This window comes from Mobula hypostoma, chromosome 21, assembly GCF_963921235.1.
Source record: "Mobula hypostoma chromosome 21, sMobHyp1.1, whole genome shotgun sequence".
Classification (NCBI taxonomy): Eukaryota; Metazoa; Chordata; class Chondrichthyes; order Myliobatiformes; family Myliobatidae; genus Mobula; species Mobula hypostoma.
This window is the reverse complement of record NC_086117.1, coordinates 24,106,287-24,122,456: the sequence shown is the minus strand read 5'-3', so window position 1 is coordinate 24,122,456 and position 16,170 is coordinate 24,106,287. Positions and strand designations below refer to the sequence as shown.

The following is a 16,170-nucleotide window of genomic DNA, read 5'->3' as shown; positions in this document are numbered from 1 at the left end:
ACCTGGTACATCTTTGGAGTGTGGGAGGAAACCAGAGCACCTGAAGAAAACCCACACGTTCCACAGGGAGGGCAAAAAGACTTCATACAGGCGGCACTGGAATTGAACTCTGGAACACCCAGAGCTGTAATAGCATCAGGCTAACCACATTCCAAAGACATATGGGTTAGGGTTAGTAAGTTGCGGCCATGCTATGGATGCTGGTACTGGAAGTATGGCGAGACTTGATTACTGCCCCCGCGCATCCTCGAACTGTGTTGGTCGTTGATGCAGATGATGCATTTTACTGTATGATTTGATGTACACGTGACAAATAAAGCTATCTTTAAAATAATGGAAGTATAGAACATATTTTCCCAGAGAGAATAGGTGAAACTTTTCATCAGTATGAGATAGGTGTATGTAGACAGAGGAGAGCAATTTTAAATAATTGCCAAAGGAGCGAGAAGATGATGGGGAGAAACTTCTGTATGATGTGGAACCCAATGTCAGAAGTGTAATTGTCTGTATGCTTCCAAAGGGAATACTTCATAAGGGAAAGATGTACAACCTTTTAAAAGGAATGGCACAGTAAATAATCTTTCTTGTTTTAAGCTCCAATTTTTTTTGTTTCTAAGCAAGTTTTAGACAGTGTCTTATCCAATTGCAATGAAACTCCTAGCTATATTGTCTTTGTGAATTGAATTACATGTCTGAGATACTGTACTCTTGTCATTTTCAGGCTTCACTGGTTCTTCGGCAGGCAGTGTGTTTGGTCAGTCTGCAAATACCAGCAGCGTATTTGGTCAGGTAACGTTCTGTAAACTTTGAAACACAACCACACTGAATTCCATTGTAAGCCGAGCCAGAAAGTGATCTACTCTTTCATAGGCTCATGTAATCACAAGGTTGCTGAGCAGAAAATAATGGATGCTGGGAATATTCAGCAAGCCAGACATCAGCTTTTGGATAGAGAACTGGGGTTAACATCAGAGACTTGGTCTCATTCCTGTACTCGTTGTTAAGATGTGACTGTTATTATTCCCCAGATATTGATTCTGTTGTCTCATCTTGTAATGCTCTAATGGTTTAGATGTAGAAATAGAGTAAACTGTGAACATGAGAAAGTCTGCAGATGCTGGAAATCCAAAGCAACACATGCAAAATGCTGGAGGAACTCAGCAGGTCAGGCAGCATCTATGGAAATGAATAAACAGTAGACGTTTAAGGCTGAGACCCTTCTTCAAGGCTCTTCTAGAGTAAACTGCGTTCATTCTGAGAATTGTACTTCAGGATGTGTACATATGAACTTGTAAAGTTGCAGTGCTGACTAGAATTATAGTGAACAACTGAAATGATAATACTGATCATGGCTGAAGGCTAAATTTCTGACTTCTACTCCCAAGTATATCTATTGTTAACTGAAGCATAATAATTATGTGGCTTTTTATGTCAATTAGATTTGAATTGTGTTTATTTCACAAGGACCCTACTTAACGATGTTCTGTTTCTCTCTTATTTGCTGTGCTGGTGCTGGTGTATGCAAAAAGAAGATGCTGATTTAGTGTCTGCAGTATCTGATGTATAACAAACGAGAGAAAATCTGCAGATGCTGGAAATCCAAGCAACACACACAAAATGCTGGAGGAGCTCAGCAGGCCAGGCAGCATATATGGAAGAGTACAGTCGACGTTTCGGGCTGAGACCCTCAGCTTTTTCTCTCCAGTCCTGCCTAAGGGTCACAGCCCAAAATTCGACTTTACTCTTTTTCTATAGATGCTGCCTGGCCTGCTGAGTTCCTCCAGCATCTCATGTCTAATGTGCAACAACTCGTTTAAAACTGTACCCTAACGTGACTTTTTATGACCACTGACCTGCATTGGAGAAACTCAGCTGATTATTTGTCAACTGATTATTGTCACAGTCTCTTGTGTCTCCAGTCCCCACATTGGGTTGTAGTCTAGCAATAACTATGTTTCAAAATTCTCACCCTTAATTGCATGACCCTTTTGGTCTTTGCTTTCCCCTTCCCAGATTTCCTTTAGCCTCCCAAAATCTTAAGTTTCCTGATTACAAGTATGTGCACATCTTTGATTTCTATGTTCAGGTTCGGCAGCTGCATTTTCACTGTCATTGCTCTTTTCTCTGAGCTACCCTTCCCACTTCTCTCACCCACTTACCTTTTTTTCATCCAGGATGTTCTCCTTAACCTATTGTTCATTTGTTCTTGTGTAGCTTTGTGGCTTAGTGTGAACTTTTATCTGACAATACTCCGCTTTAGCACCTTTTGGACAATCGGTACTTTTTAGGTGCTATATAAATTTTCTTTGTCCAGATGAAGGGTCTTGACCCAAAATGGCAGCTGCCCATTTTCCTCCACAGAAGCTCCCTGACCTGCTGAGTTCCTCCAGTGTTTTATTTGTTGCTCAAGATTCCAGCATCTGCAGTCTCTTGTGTTTCATTCAATAAGTTTTGCTGCTAGCTTAGTTTGTTAAAAGATTAAGTTGGTGCATAGCTGAATTGTCACTATTCCCTGATTCTACAGGGTGCCAAGGGAACAGTCTTTGGCTCTTCAACTGCTCCGACTGGGTTCTTCAGTGGACTGGGGGGAAAGCCAAGCCAAGACGCAGCCACTAAAAATCCATTCAGACAGATAGGTTTTGGAACTGCTGACTCTTCAAGTAAGTTTAATTTTTGTTTGTGAACTTTCTGGTTAATATGCTTAAGAACATAATAGTCTATATTATTTGCATTTTGCTGCTTAATTAAGTCAGCAAAAATGGATTCCATTTCACATCTGAATATGGATAAGTAGTGAGACTAGAGTGAATGGATGTTTTATTTTATGTTAATGTCATTTAAATATTTCATATTTGTATAACTTGTATATTTTAGAAGTATTGTAAAATAATGTTTTACATAATTATATTAATATTACATGAAATATTAAAGATGGTTTTGAAAGATGGTTGGATAAGATGTTCTGCATTGGGGGTTTTAGATCAGTCCCCACAGAAGAAGCATTCTGAATGTTGTGGGCTTAAATTCCCACCTCAGCTACTTAAAGGACAAATTCTAAGGTGACATTTTAAGTGGCAGCTCTCAAGTATTACTTATCATTTTGTGCATGCCATTTTTTTAGATCAAGGATTAAACTAAGCCCCCATATGGTGCCTTCCATTTATTTAGAAGGTCATATCACAATATTTAAACAGCAGGGAAGCTTTCTCTGTTATTTAATAAATATTTGTCCTCAACCAACATTGTCATAATGGATTATTAAGCTGTTATCTCAATACATTTATTGAGACTTGGCAATACACATATTGCTTGCTGTGTTTCATTGAACACAACTGTGACTGCACTTTGGGACTTTGTGAAAATTACTGCAGAAATTGAAGGCTTTTTTTGACAACAGAAGGGAAAAGATGTATGTTTTGATCATCCACTTACCCACTTTAACCAGAGATACTGCATAAATACCACGTTGTGGGTTAGTCAGGACCTTATCATATTATCCTTTCCCAAGAGCTTCCCTTTCCATTTCTTTTATATTTTGCAGAATCTCCCTTTTCATAACTCCTACCAGTGTTGGTGCAGTTGAGTTGCTGCCTGACAAGTGCTTTTTAAAAATGGAAGTACAGAGATTAGTATAACAAGGGGCAGTAGTGAGAATCTCTTGTTGGAGATGATCATTCCTTTTCACCTTTGAGGGCATTTCAGTTATGGCCTCACCAGCATTGTACAACTGTTACAAAAGCTTGAACTCCAACCCCTTGCCCTCTTGTTACACCTGTCTATGAACTTTTTGTAATGCATGGACTAGAAAACCTAAATCCCTCTGAACTTTTCTCATTTCTAATCTCCCTCCATTTAGATAATAATCCGCTTCTTGATTCTTCTTACTGAAATACGTGAGTTCACACTTCCCCGAATTAAACTCCAGTGGAATATTGGGAGATGACATATTTCCATTGTCTCCTCTTTCAAAATCCTAGGATGCTGGTTATCAGGTGCTTGTGATTTATCAGCTTTTGTTCCCATTAATTTCTCCACTACTAGTTTTTTAAAATTCAGTGGAATTCTGATGATCTGCTGTCCATCTATTCAAAAATCCCAGAGGTCCTGTGTCTGCCTCACTCTGTGGATCCTGGTTCCTGCATTCCATCTTACATACCAGGTCCCAGTTCCTGTATTCCCTTTACCAGGTTTCCTTGGTAATTTTTTTTTTGTTCTATCATGAAACTTTTAAAAAATAAAAGTGAATTGAAATTGTATTGATTTATTAATAAGAATAACTTGTAGTATTCCAGAAAATCAGCCTGTCCGACACAGTGAGGTTCCAAACATGCCAAATTAATGGAGTTTTACTGTAACGCTTATTTCTTTGAGCTCCTCATTTATGCTAGGCTTGTCGTTCGTCATTATTTCCAGGAGGATCTTTTTGTATCTTTAGTCAAGACAGAAACATTATATTTGTTTAATTTATCTTCCATTTTCTTTCTCACAAATATAATTTTTCCTCAGTTTGAAAGTGTCCTACATAAGTATTCTGCTAAACTTTTCTGTTTTACATGTGTGTAGAATCTATCATTGTGTTTCTCACTGGCAGTTGTATTTACCTTTCCTTATCGATGGTTTAGTCCTCCTTTGTGGAATTCTTCAGTTTTCCTTGAGCTTATTGTTCTCTTTTGGACCATAAGACAAGGAGCAGAATTCGGCCATTTGGCCTATTGAGCCTGCTCTGTATTCAATCATGGCTGATCTTCCCCCCCCGCCCCACCCCAGCCCCACTTCTTCCTGTAACCTTTGATGCTGTGTCCAATCAAGAACCTGTCAAGCTCTGCCTTAAATACACCCAAGGACCTGGCCTTCACAGCTGCATGTGGCAAACAAATTCCACAAGTTCACCTCCTTCTGGTGAAAGAAATTTCTCCCCATTTCTGGTTTTTAAATGAACACCCCTCTATCCTGAGGCTGTGCCCTCTTATCCTAGACTCCCCCACCATGGGGAAACACCCTTTCCACATCTACTCTGTCTAGGCCTTTCAACATCCAAAGGTTTCAATGCAATCTCCCCTTCTCCTTCTAAATTCTAGTGAGTACAGACCCAGAGCTATCAAACTTTCCTCTTACTTTAGCACTTTCATTTTCAGAATCATCCTTGTGAATCTCCTCTGAACCCTTTCCAATGCTAGCACATCTTTTCTCAGTTGAGAAACCCAAAACTGTTTACAGTACTCAAGGTGTGACGTCACTAGTGCCTTATAAAACCTCAGCATCACATCCTTGCTGTTGTATTCTGGACCTCTTGAAATGAATGCGAACATTGCATTTGCCATCCTCACCACTGACTCTACCTGCAAGTTAACCTTTAGAGTGTTCTGCACAAGGACTCCCAAGTCTCTGCATCTCAGATTTTTGGATTTTCTCATTTAGAGAATAGTCTGCACATTTATTTCTTCTACCAAAGTGCATAACCATGCATTTTCCAACATTGTATTTCATTTGTCACTTTCTTGCCTATTCTCCTAATCTGTCTAAGTTCTTCTGCAGCCTACCTGTTTCCTCAACACTACCTGCCCCTCCACCAATCTTTGTATCATCTGCAAACTTGGCAAGAAAGCCATCTATTCCATCATCTAAATCATTGACATACAGTATAAGAATAAGCAGTCCAAACACCAACCCCTGTGGAACATCACTAGTCACTGCCAGCTAACCAGAAAGGATCCTTTTATTCCCATTTGCTGCCTCCTACCAATCTGCCAATGCTCTAACCATGCCAGTAACTTGCCTGTAATACTTGGGCTCTTAGTTTAGTAAGCAGCCTCATGTGTGACACTTTGTCAAAGGGCTTCTGAAAGTCCAAATATACAACATCCTCTGTATCCCCTTTTATCTATCCTATTTGTAATTTCCTCAAAGAATTCCAACAGGTTTGTCAGGCAATATTTTCTCTTAAGGAAACAGTGCTGACTTTGTCCTACCAAGTACTCCATCGTACGTATCGGACCTCAAAGCACTCCAGCGTGTGATGAAAACTGCCTAGCGGATTATCGGCACCCAGTTGCCCACCATTGAGATCATCTACCATAAACGCTGCCTGGGCAGGGCGAAAAGCATTATCAGGGATGCATCTCACCCTAACCATGGACGTTTTACTCTCCTCCCATCTGGTAGGCGCTATAGGAGCCTCCGCTCCCACACCAGCAGGCACAGGAAGAGCTTCTTCCCTGAGGCTGTGACACTGCTGAACTTCTCATCACAGCACTAAGCAGTATTGCATCCGTATTGTACTGTCTCAGTACTTTTATATTTGTGTGCTGTAGCACTTATTTTATTCACAGTTATTTTGTAAATAATACTATTCTTTGCATTTCTGGTCAGATGCTAAATGCACTTCATTGGCTTTGTATCTGTACTCGACACAATGACAATAAAGTTGAATCTAATCTAATAACCTCCTCCTTAACAATTGAACCCAACATCTTCCCAACCACTGAGATCAGGCTAACTGGTCTATAATTTCCTTTCTGCTGCTTGCCACCTTTCTTAAAAAGTGAAGTGACATTTGCAATTTTCCAGTCCTTTGGCACCATACCAGAGTCCAATGATTTTTGAAATATATTAATGCCTCTACAATCTCTACCACTACCTCTTTCAGAACCCTAGAGTGCAGTTCATCTGGTCTGGGTGACTTATGTACCTTGGGTCTTTTATCTTTTTGAGCACCTTCTCCCTTGTAATAGTAACTACACTCACTTCTCTTTCCTCACACCCTCCAATATCTGGCATACTGCTAGTGTCTTCCAGAGTGAAGACTGATGCAAAATACCTGTTTAGTTCATCTGCCATCTCCTTGTCCCCAGTTATTATTACTCAGGCCTCATTTTCTAATGGTCCTATATTCATTCTGATTTCTCTTTTTTTTTAATATATATATACTTGAAAAAGCTTTTACTATCAACTTTGATGTTGTTGCTAGCTTGCTTTCGTATTTCATCTTTTCCCTCCAAATGATTCTTTTAGTTGCTCACTGTAGGTTTATAAAAGTTTCCCAGTCCTCTATCTTCCTGCTAATTTTTGCTTTGTTGTGTGTCCTCTCTTTTGCTTTTATATTAGCTTTGACTTCCCTTGTCAGCCACGGTTGTACTATTTTGCCATTTGAGTATTTCTTTGTTTTTGTTTTTTTATCCTGCATCATACTCATTTTTCCCAGAAACTCACACCATTGCTACTTTGCTGTCATCTCTGCCAGCATCTCCTTCCAATTTACTTTGGCTAACTCCTCTCTCATACAACTGTAATTTCCTTTTCTCCACTGAAATACTGCTACGTCAGACTTTCTGCCTATCAAATTTCAAGGTTGACTATAGAAGCTTTTGGCAATATAAACTTTTTCATTTGATCTAATGATAGGTAGCTGTGGGTATGCTACTCTTTTAACTTTATATTACACATAAGCTGTATTTTAATTTTTAAGAAGTTGGTCTCTTATTTATTGTCATATCCTTAAGGTAATTTCCCAATATGCATGGCCATCTTGAGTTCAAGAGCTGAGAGGTAATGTTGCAGCTGTATAGGACCCTGGTCAGACCCCACTTGAAGTACTGTGCTCAGTTATGGTAACCCCCCTACAGGAAGGATGTGGAAACTGTAGAGAAGGTGCAGAGAAGATTTATAAGGATGTTGCCTAGATTGGGGAGCATGCCTTATGAGAATAGGTTGAGTGAACTTGGCCTTTTCTCCTTGAAGCGATGGAGGATGAGAGGTGACCTGATAGAGGTGTACAAGATGATGAGGGGCATTGATTGCGTGGATAGTCAGAGGCTTTTTCCCAGGGCTGAACTGGCTAACACGAGAGGGCACAGCTTTAAGGTGCTTGAAAGTAGGTACAGAGGGGATGTCAGTGGTTAAGTTTTTTTATGTAGAGAGTGGTGAGTGCGTGGAATGGGCTGCTGACGATGGTGGTGGAGGTGGATACAATAGGAGCTTTTAAGAGACTCCTGGCTAGAAAAAGGCATCTTAGGAAAATAGAGGACTATGGGTAACCCTAGGTAATTTCTAAAGTAAGTGCGTGTTCGACACAGCATTGTGGGCCAAAGTGCCTGTATTGTGCTGTAGGTTTTCTATGTTTCTATCTCAGTCCTCCATGCCTTCCTAGTGTGCTTTATTCATATTTAAAGACCTCGGTTTCAACTGGACTCAATCACTCTCAGATTTTTACATAAAATGTGTCATGATCACTGTTCCTGAAGGTTTCTTAGTTTAGTGGCATTTAGAAAATAGTGATATGATCTCATTGAAATGCATAAAATTATTACAGCCTTGACAGGTTAGATATGAGATTAATGTTTCCCCTAGCAGACGCCAGTCTTAAAAACATAATGCTATCTATCCGTGACAGAGATGAGAATTTAATTTTGCATAGTAGGTCATGAATTTTTGGAATTCTCTGCCTAGGAGGCTTGTGGACACTCGGTTTGTTCAAAACGGATTTTAAAATGAAATGCATTTTTGGATTTGCTATTGATGCTTGAGAGTGGCTCTGAGGCCTAGCATCAGCATTTTCCTATTGAAAAACAGAGCAGGCATAAGCGATCTATTTCTGCTTTATTTCTTCTCTACTTTCACATCATTTTCTAAAAAAAAATTGCAAACAAAGTTGAGCATGGTGCAACATTCCCACTTTCACTCTTGTGGAAAGAGCATCCCTGATGAAGCAGTTGAAAATGGTTGGTTCGAGGGCAATGCCCTGAGCATCTTCCGCCCTCCAGTATCTGCAACATCATCCTTTGGATAAGGTGGGACTCCATTAAGGCTGCACGGTAGTGTAGCACAACACTTTTTAGTACCAGCGACCCTGGTTCAATTCCTGCCCACTGCCTGTAAGGAGTTTGTACGTTCTCCCCATGACCATGTGGGCTTCTTCCAGGTGTTTAGGTCACCTCCCACTTTCCAAAGATGTACCAGTTGGTAGGTTAACTAGTTATTGTAAATGTCCTGTGATAAGCTAGGATTAAATTGGGGTATTGCTGGGTGGCGCAACTCGAAGGGCCAGAATGCCCTACTCTGCGGTGCATGCCAATAAATAAATACGGCTTTAGCGGGGCCCCTTGATCTAACATTCTCACCTCACATTTGGGATTTGGATCAGGACTGTGATGAGTTCTAGAGCTGAGCGGTTGTTGCAAACCCTAAACTGGATATTGCTGTGGAGTTTAAGTGCCATTTGATAAATGCTGTCAATGACACCTTCTACCACTTTGCAAACAATTGAGCGGCTGCTGATCAGGTAATAATCTGCCAAATTTAACGGAATGCGGCTGGGCTGTTTTCCACATTGGCTACCCATGTGTATTTTAGTGTGCTTTATTTAGTAAGCAGTGAAGACTGGGGATACTTAATTGGACCAAAAGTGACAGTTAATGTAAAATTTATTAAAATTGCCATGCAAACAATTGGGAACAGGAGAAGGTCAGCAGGCTCTTTTAGCCACCGTTCAATATTATTATGACTGATCTGAGTGTAATCTCAACTCTGCATTCTCACTTATCCTGGCAACCTTTCATTCCCTCCTTATCTAGAATCTACCTACCTCTGTTTTTAAATATTGAAAGGCTGTCTCCACTATCCTTCAAGGAAAAGTTCAAAAATTTGTGACTTGAAAGGAACAAAATACAAGATCGTACTACATTTGCCATATCTTTGTCCGCTCGTGTAGTCTATCTATTACCCTCTGTAATTGAAAGTTGCTTATGTTGGTATTCTGAAATAAAAACAAGATACTGGAAATACTCAGCAGGTCAGATAGCAGGGAGGGGGGAGCAAAGTTAACATGTACGGTAATTTGCCTGATGGAACTGTAAGTTGTAGAGGGGAAGGATCTGGATCAGTTAATATTTTGGTCTCAATCCTGCAAGCGCATATCCTGGCCTGCCTCTTTAATGCAGTATTGTGTGATAGATGCATCAACTTTGAGACAAGGCATGAAACTAGAGGTTAAAAAGCATTGCAATAGAACTCTTTGTAGTAGTATAAGGTGTTCACCTAGTAAAATCAACCAAGTAATCCAGTAAGATCTCATTCTCTTTGTGGAAAAAATTTGCTGTGAGAACTTGCCTATCATTCAGCAATTAAATAGGGCACAGAACTGACAGAATAATCCTGACTCTTAAATAATCAACTGATAATCAGATCTCCTTATATCAATCAAACAAGATATATGATGGGACCTAAAATGAGAGAGTAATGCCAAGTGGTTTTGACTTGTAGCTATGCTGAAGTGCCTTTTCCTTACAGATGCATCCAGTCTGTTCGGGAACAGCGGTGCTAAGGCTTTTGGCACTTTTGGAGCAGACCAGAAGTCTCCAGGCTCATTCAGTGCTGGCTCTAGTGTTGCATCCCAAGGATTTGGCTCCTTTTCCACTCCACCAAAACCTGCAGGTGATGAATACAGGTCTTTTGAGGCATGGTGGTATTTCCTAAAAAGGGCTTTGATGGGAGAGGAGGCTGTGATTTGGGGAAGGTGATGATGAAGCTTAAATGGCATATTTAAGCTTATCTTTAAATGTTCTCAATTTTTGGTAATTGAGTGATCAAATATGTATATTTCTTCCATCACAACGTCTCACTTTTCTGCTTAGGTAGTTTTGGTGCTGCGCCAGTGTTTGGCAGTTCTCCGGCCTTCGGGGGTGCCCCAACTTTCGGTGGATCACCAGCATTTGGTGGGTCACCAGCTTTTTCATCTCCTATGGGTTCCTCAGGAGGCAAGGTGTTCGGTGAAGGAACAGCAGCTGCCAGTGCTGGAGGGTTTGGGTAAGCTTCAGATATATTTGGTGTTGGGGTGGGAGGATCTGATTTCTGAATGATGTTGTGTATAATATGCAATCATTGTTCTATATGAAAATTTCATGACATGAGTAGAATTGAAGAGAAATGTATATTTTATTTGAATAACCTACAATTGACGTTATTTGCAAGATTCTCCTGATCTGAAGGGAAGCTCGGTTTAATATACAACAAAATTAGCTTTGTAAAGTATAATCCCTACATTCAGTTTTGCAGTTTATCTTGCTTCACTAGTCAGATTGTGTGCACTAGGTTAGTACAGATTAATAAAGAGATTGAATTAAAATGTTGAAGGTTAAGAAGATTGCCTTAAAATTAGAGCTGGGTAGTCAGGTGTGAGGTGCTGGAAATCTGGGGCCCTGTACACACATCCATTCCCTCCCTCCACAATGAAAAATGCTGTTTAAGGTGATAAGTTGAAAATTTTAAGACTGTGATTAAATTCTTCCTTAGACAAGAACTAGCTTTGGGGAGTTTTTCGGTATGTGGAAGATAATAAGAAAGGGGAATGGGACTGGTGGGACTGTTCTATGACATGGCAACTCAGTAATGCAAAAGTGGGATGTGCATCACTGCTTCCTCTACAATTGTTCACACCACAGAAATCAGTCTTCAAGTGATTTAGTTGACTCCATATGCTGTCAAGAAACAACTGAGAGAATTGGATGAAGACTGTGGGACCAGACAACATCCCAGCCACACTTAGCTAAGCTTTTCCAATATTGTTTCAACATTGACATCCATCTGACAGGTGGAAAATTGTCTCAGTTACAAAAAACTGAGCGAATCTTGCTATAATTACTACCCAATCAGAAAAGTGGATAGTGTTATTTGTTTGTTTATCTCGCAGTACAGGGCGGAGTAGACCCTTCCAGCCCTTTGAGCCATGCCACCCCAGCAATCCCCAGTTAACCCTAACCTAATCATAAGACAATTTACAATGACCAGTTAACATACCTGGTATGTCTTTGGACTGTGGGAGGAAACCGGAACACCCAGGGAAATTCCACGGGGAGGATGTACAAAGACTCCTTACAGACAGTGACAGAATTGAACTCCAAGCTCCAACTGTAATATTGTTATGCTAACCACTGTGCTACTGTGGTGCCCACGTATTCCTGGCTGTACTGTCAAGCAAACCAATGCTCAATTCCATCTTACCAGGACCGTTCTGCTTCAAACCTTATGGCTGCATTAGTCCAACTATAACCAAAGAGCTTAAGTTCCAGAGGAGAGGCAAGTATGACTTGATGTCAAGGCAGCACTTGACAACATGATTTCAAGGAACTCTGATAAGAAGGGTCACTAACCACTCTAAAACTCCAATCTATGTACTTCCAGTAAGATGGCAGCACACTCAAATGCAGCAACTTCTGCAGGGGTCAACCTAAGGTCTTATTGTCTTTTTTAAACGTATCATTTATGATCACAAGACCCTGCTGGACATTAAGAAGTTAAAAGTACTGCAGGTCTACCCCATCAGTGGGCTGGTCATTGGCAGTGTAGCTGGACTTGATGTAGACCTTGCTACTGCCTGGGGCAGAGAGGCGTCGGTGCGCAGAGGTGTGCAGTTGAACAGTGAATGATCATCTTAGTCGCTTTTCTTGTGATCACAAGACCCTGTTGGACATAGATATGGAATGCTGTAAGTCCAGTGGCGAACAGCTAGGGGGCAGTGTGGCCTTGGTTGTAGTGAGGACCAGGTCTCAAGCCACAGTGTCACCTGTGGACCGGCATCGAAGTCAGGTACTCCACCTGAGTGACGTGGCATCCATGCTGGAGTCAGTGCTGCCCCCAAGTGCTCGCTTGGCAGAAGACAAGCTGTATTGTGTTTAACTGCAGACTGCTGCAACATTCATGGACTCAAACTTGGACTAAATATTTTTTGTGTGACTGTGTTTTACTGCTGTCTTGTATGTGCTGTGCTGTGCTTGACTGTTGGTACTGTGTTTTGTACCTTGGCCCTGGAGTAACACTGTGTCGTGTTGATGTATTCATGTATGGCTGAATAACAATTAAACTTGAACTTGAACTGACAGCTGGAACTACAAACAGTACAAAGGCAAGTGTTTTTTTGTTTTGGAAGTGAATCATCTGTGACCAAAGGGATCATTGCAGGTGAAGCTTGGGCAGATTCCTGGGCCCAATATCTTTGGCTGCTTTATCAATGTCAAGCGGGGGTATTTGCTGATGACTTCACTATGTTTAATTCTGTTTGCAACTCATCAGCAAATGACACGGTCCCTGCTTGCATTGAATAATTGACTGATAATAGGATGGAGTACTTGTGGCCAGAAACTGCCAGGCAAGTTGTCTTTGACATTCAATGGTCCTATCATAGCTGGCTTCCTCACCTTTAACATTTTGGGTGCATCATTGAGCAGAAACATAACAGAGCCCATCACATCAATACTGCGATCACAGCACCACACTGGTGGCCTAGTATTCTGGGGCAAATGATGTTCCTCTATCTGCAATCTATGCCAAGATCATAATAGAATTGCAATCTGCTCACTTGTATGAGTGCAGTTCTAACACCAAACAATGTTGTCATATTCAAGGAGGAAGATGATTAGTTAACTGGTACTCCGTTCGGCATCGTAAGCATTCATTCCCTCCACTACCTGCACACCATAGCTGCAGTGAAGCAGTCACAGTTTGTTTCCTCCTTTCCAGCAAACCCATTCCTCACTGTTACAAAGGCTAAGATCCTTCATAACATCTCAACTATAGTATTTGGACTACATCTTGTATTAAATATATTTATCACAGTTGCACTACCAGTAACTCCTCAACAAAGTGGACAGTTGACCAATTATGTCCTTGCCTTCAGCATGTCCCTAGGCTTTGACTGCTTACCATCAGAAGTGATGAAAGCTCTGATTTATTCAGTAATTTTCCTTTTACTGCTTAGTTGAGTTCCTCCTATTCTGATCTGGTTATGTCCATGCTCCAAGCATATACATATACATAAATCTAGAGTTAAGAGAGATTGCCCTGATGTCAAGGCAACATTTGACATAACTCGTAGAAAGATGACTGATGACCATGATATCCATATAAGCTAATCCCATCTGCCTGTACAAACAATCTCTGCCTGATCATGCGCCAATGTGATTTCTTCTTAAGTATTGCTATTATATCTGCTTCCACTTTGTCTGGCATCAGCCATTCTTGGTGTCAAATAAATCTTGCCTCATAATTCTCCTTTAATTTTTACCCCTCTCACTTTAAGGCTTTGCCCTCTAGTATTTGACATTGGCACCCTGGGGAAAAATACACTTTTTCTACTCTATCCATGTCTGTCAGTATTTTACACGCTACTATCAGGTCACTTCTTAGCCTCTGATGCTCCAGAGAAAATGACCCAAGTTTGTCCAACCTCTCCTTGCAACCAGAATTCTCAAATCAAGGTAACATCCTGTGAACCTCCTCTACATCTTTTCCAGAGCCTCCACACACTTCCTGTAATACAGTCACCAGAACTCCACACAACTACAGATATAGCCAACATTCTGATTTCTGGACCAATATGTAGAGGCAAGGTCATTGAGACTGCTGAAGATAGCTGGGTCAAGGATTCTGCTCTAAAGAACTCCTGCATTGATGTCAAAGACTACAATAATTGAGAGACGCAAGAATGGAGATTGCGGAAGCTTTGACAGAAATCCCTGTATCCCATTAAGCCACAGGCAAAGTCTCAGAGGACTGGAGAATAACAAACATTATTCCTCTGTTTAGAAAGACAATAGAGACAAACCAGGAAGTTATGGCCATGACACTTCCATCAATGGTAAGGAAATTGGAAAGAGCCTTAGGGATAGTATCCACTCACTTCTGGAAAAACATAGATAATCAGCAAGGCTTTGTGCAGGAGAGAACATGCTTTGCAGAAATCTGAATGCTTAATATGTAAGTCGCCCAGAACAGATGAACTACACCCTAAGGTTCTGAAAGAGATAGTGGTAGAGATTGTGGAGGCATTAGTAATGATCTTTCAAAAATCATTGGACTCTGGCATGGTACCGGGGAGGACTGGAAAATTGCAAATTTCATTCCACTCTTTAAAAAAGGAGGAAGGCAGCAGAAAGGAAATTATAGACCTCAGTGGTTGGGAAGATGTTGGAGTCAGTTGTTAAAGAGGAGGTTATGGATGACTTGGTGATGCAGGACAAGATAGGACAAAGTCAGCATGGTTTCCTTGGGGGAAGATCTTGCCTGGCAAATCCGTTGAACTCTTTGAGGGGATTACAAGTAGGATTGATAAAGGAGATGTGGCGGATGTTGTATATTTGGATTTCCAGAAGGCCTTTGACAAGGTGCCATACATGAGGTTGCTTACCAAATTAAGAGCCCAAGGTATTACAGGAAAGTTACTGGCATGGTTAGAGCACTGGCTGATTGGTAGGAGGTAGCGAGTGGGAATAAAACTATCCTTTTAGGTTGGCTAGCAGTAACTAGTGGTGTTCCGCAGTGGTCAGTGTTGGGATCGTTTCTTTTTATTCTGTATATCAATGATTTAGATGATTGCTTTGTTACCAATTTTGCAGGTGACTTGAAGAAAGGTGGTGGGCATGTAGTGTTGAGGAAACTGGAAGGCTGCAGAAGGATTTAGACAGATTAGGAGATTGGGCAAAAAAGTGGCAAATGAAATACAATGTTGGAAAATGCATGGTCATGCGGTTTGGTAGTAGAAATAAATGTGCAGACTGTTTTCTAAACGGGGAGAAAATCCAAAAATCTGAGATATAAAGGGACTTGGGAGTTAACGCTAAAAGTTAACTTGCAGGTAGAGTCAGAGGTGAGGAAGACAAATGCAATGTTAGCATTCATTTCAAGAGGTCTAGAATACAAGAGCAGGGATGTGATGCTGAGGCTTTATAAGGTACTGGTGAGGTCTCACCTTGAGTATTGTGAACAGTTTTGGGCTCCTTATCTAAGAAAAGATGCGCTGGCATTGGAGAGGGTTCAGAGGAGGTTCACAGTGATGATTCTGTGAATGAAAGGGTTATCATATGAGGAACATTTGATGACGGGTCTATACTCGCTGGAATTTAGAAGGGGGGGGATCTTATTGAAACCTTTTGAATGTTGAAAGACCTGGATGGAGTAAGATGTGGAAAGGATGTTTCCCATGGTGGGGGAGTCTTGGACGAGAGGGCAAAACCTCAGGATAGAGGGGCGTCCTTTTAAAACGGAGATGTGGAGAAATTTCTTTAGCCAGAGAATATGTGGAAATTGTTATCACAGGCAGCTGTGGAGGCCAGGTCATTGAGTGTACAGTATTTAAAGCAGATAGGGCATGTCATCAAAGGTTACAAGGAGAAGGCCAGGGCG

General features: G+C 41.0%; 1 protein-coding gene across 2 annotated transcripts in view; it reads left to right on the top strand.

The window, feature by feature from the left end:
• The window catches only part of nup214 (nucleoporin 214), a 125,079-nt gene that overhangs the window by 97,710 nt on the left and 11,199 nt on the right, over positions 1-16,170 (top strand). For both annotated transcript variants that reach the window (XM_063073643.1, XM_063073644.1), the window contains exons 30-33: positions 722-789; positions 2,525-2,660; positions 10,285-10,428; positions 10,629-10,800. In XM_063073643.1, coding sequence (XP_062929713.1) covers positions 722-789; positions 2,525-2,660; positions 10,285-10,428; positions 10,629-10,800 — 520 coding nt within the window. The remainder of the gene's footprint in view (positions 1-721; positions 790-2,524; positions 2,661-10,284; positions 10,429-10,628; positions 10,801-16,170) is intronic.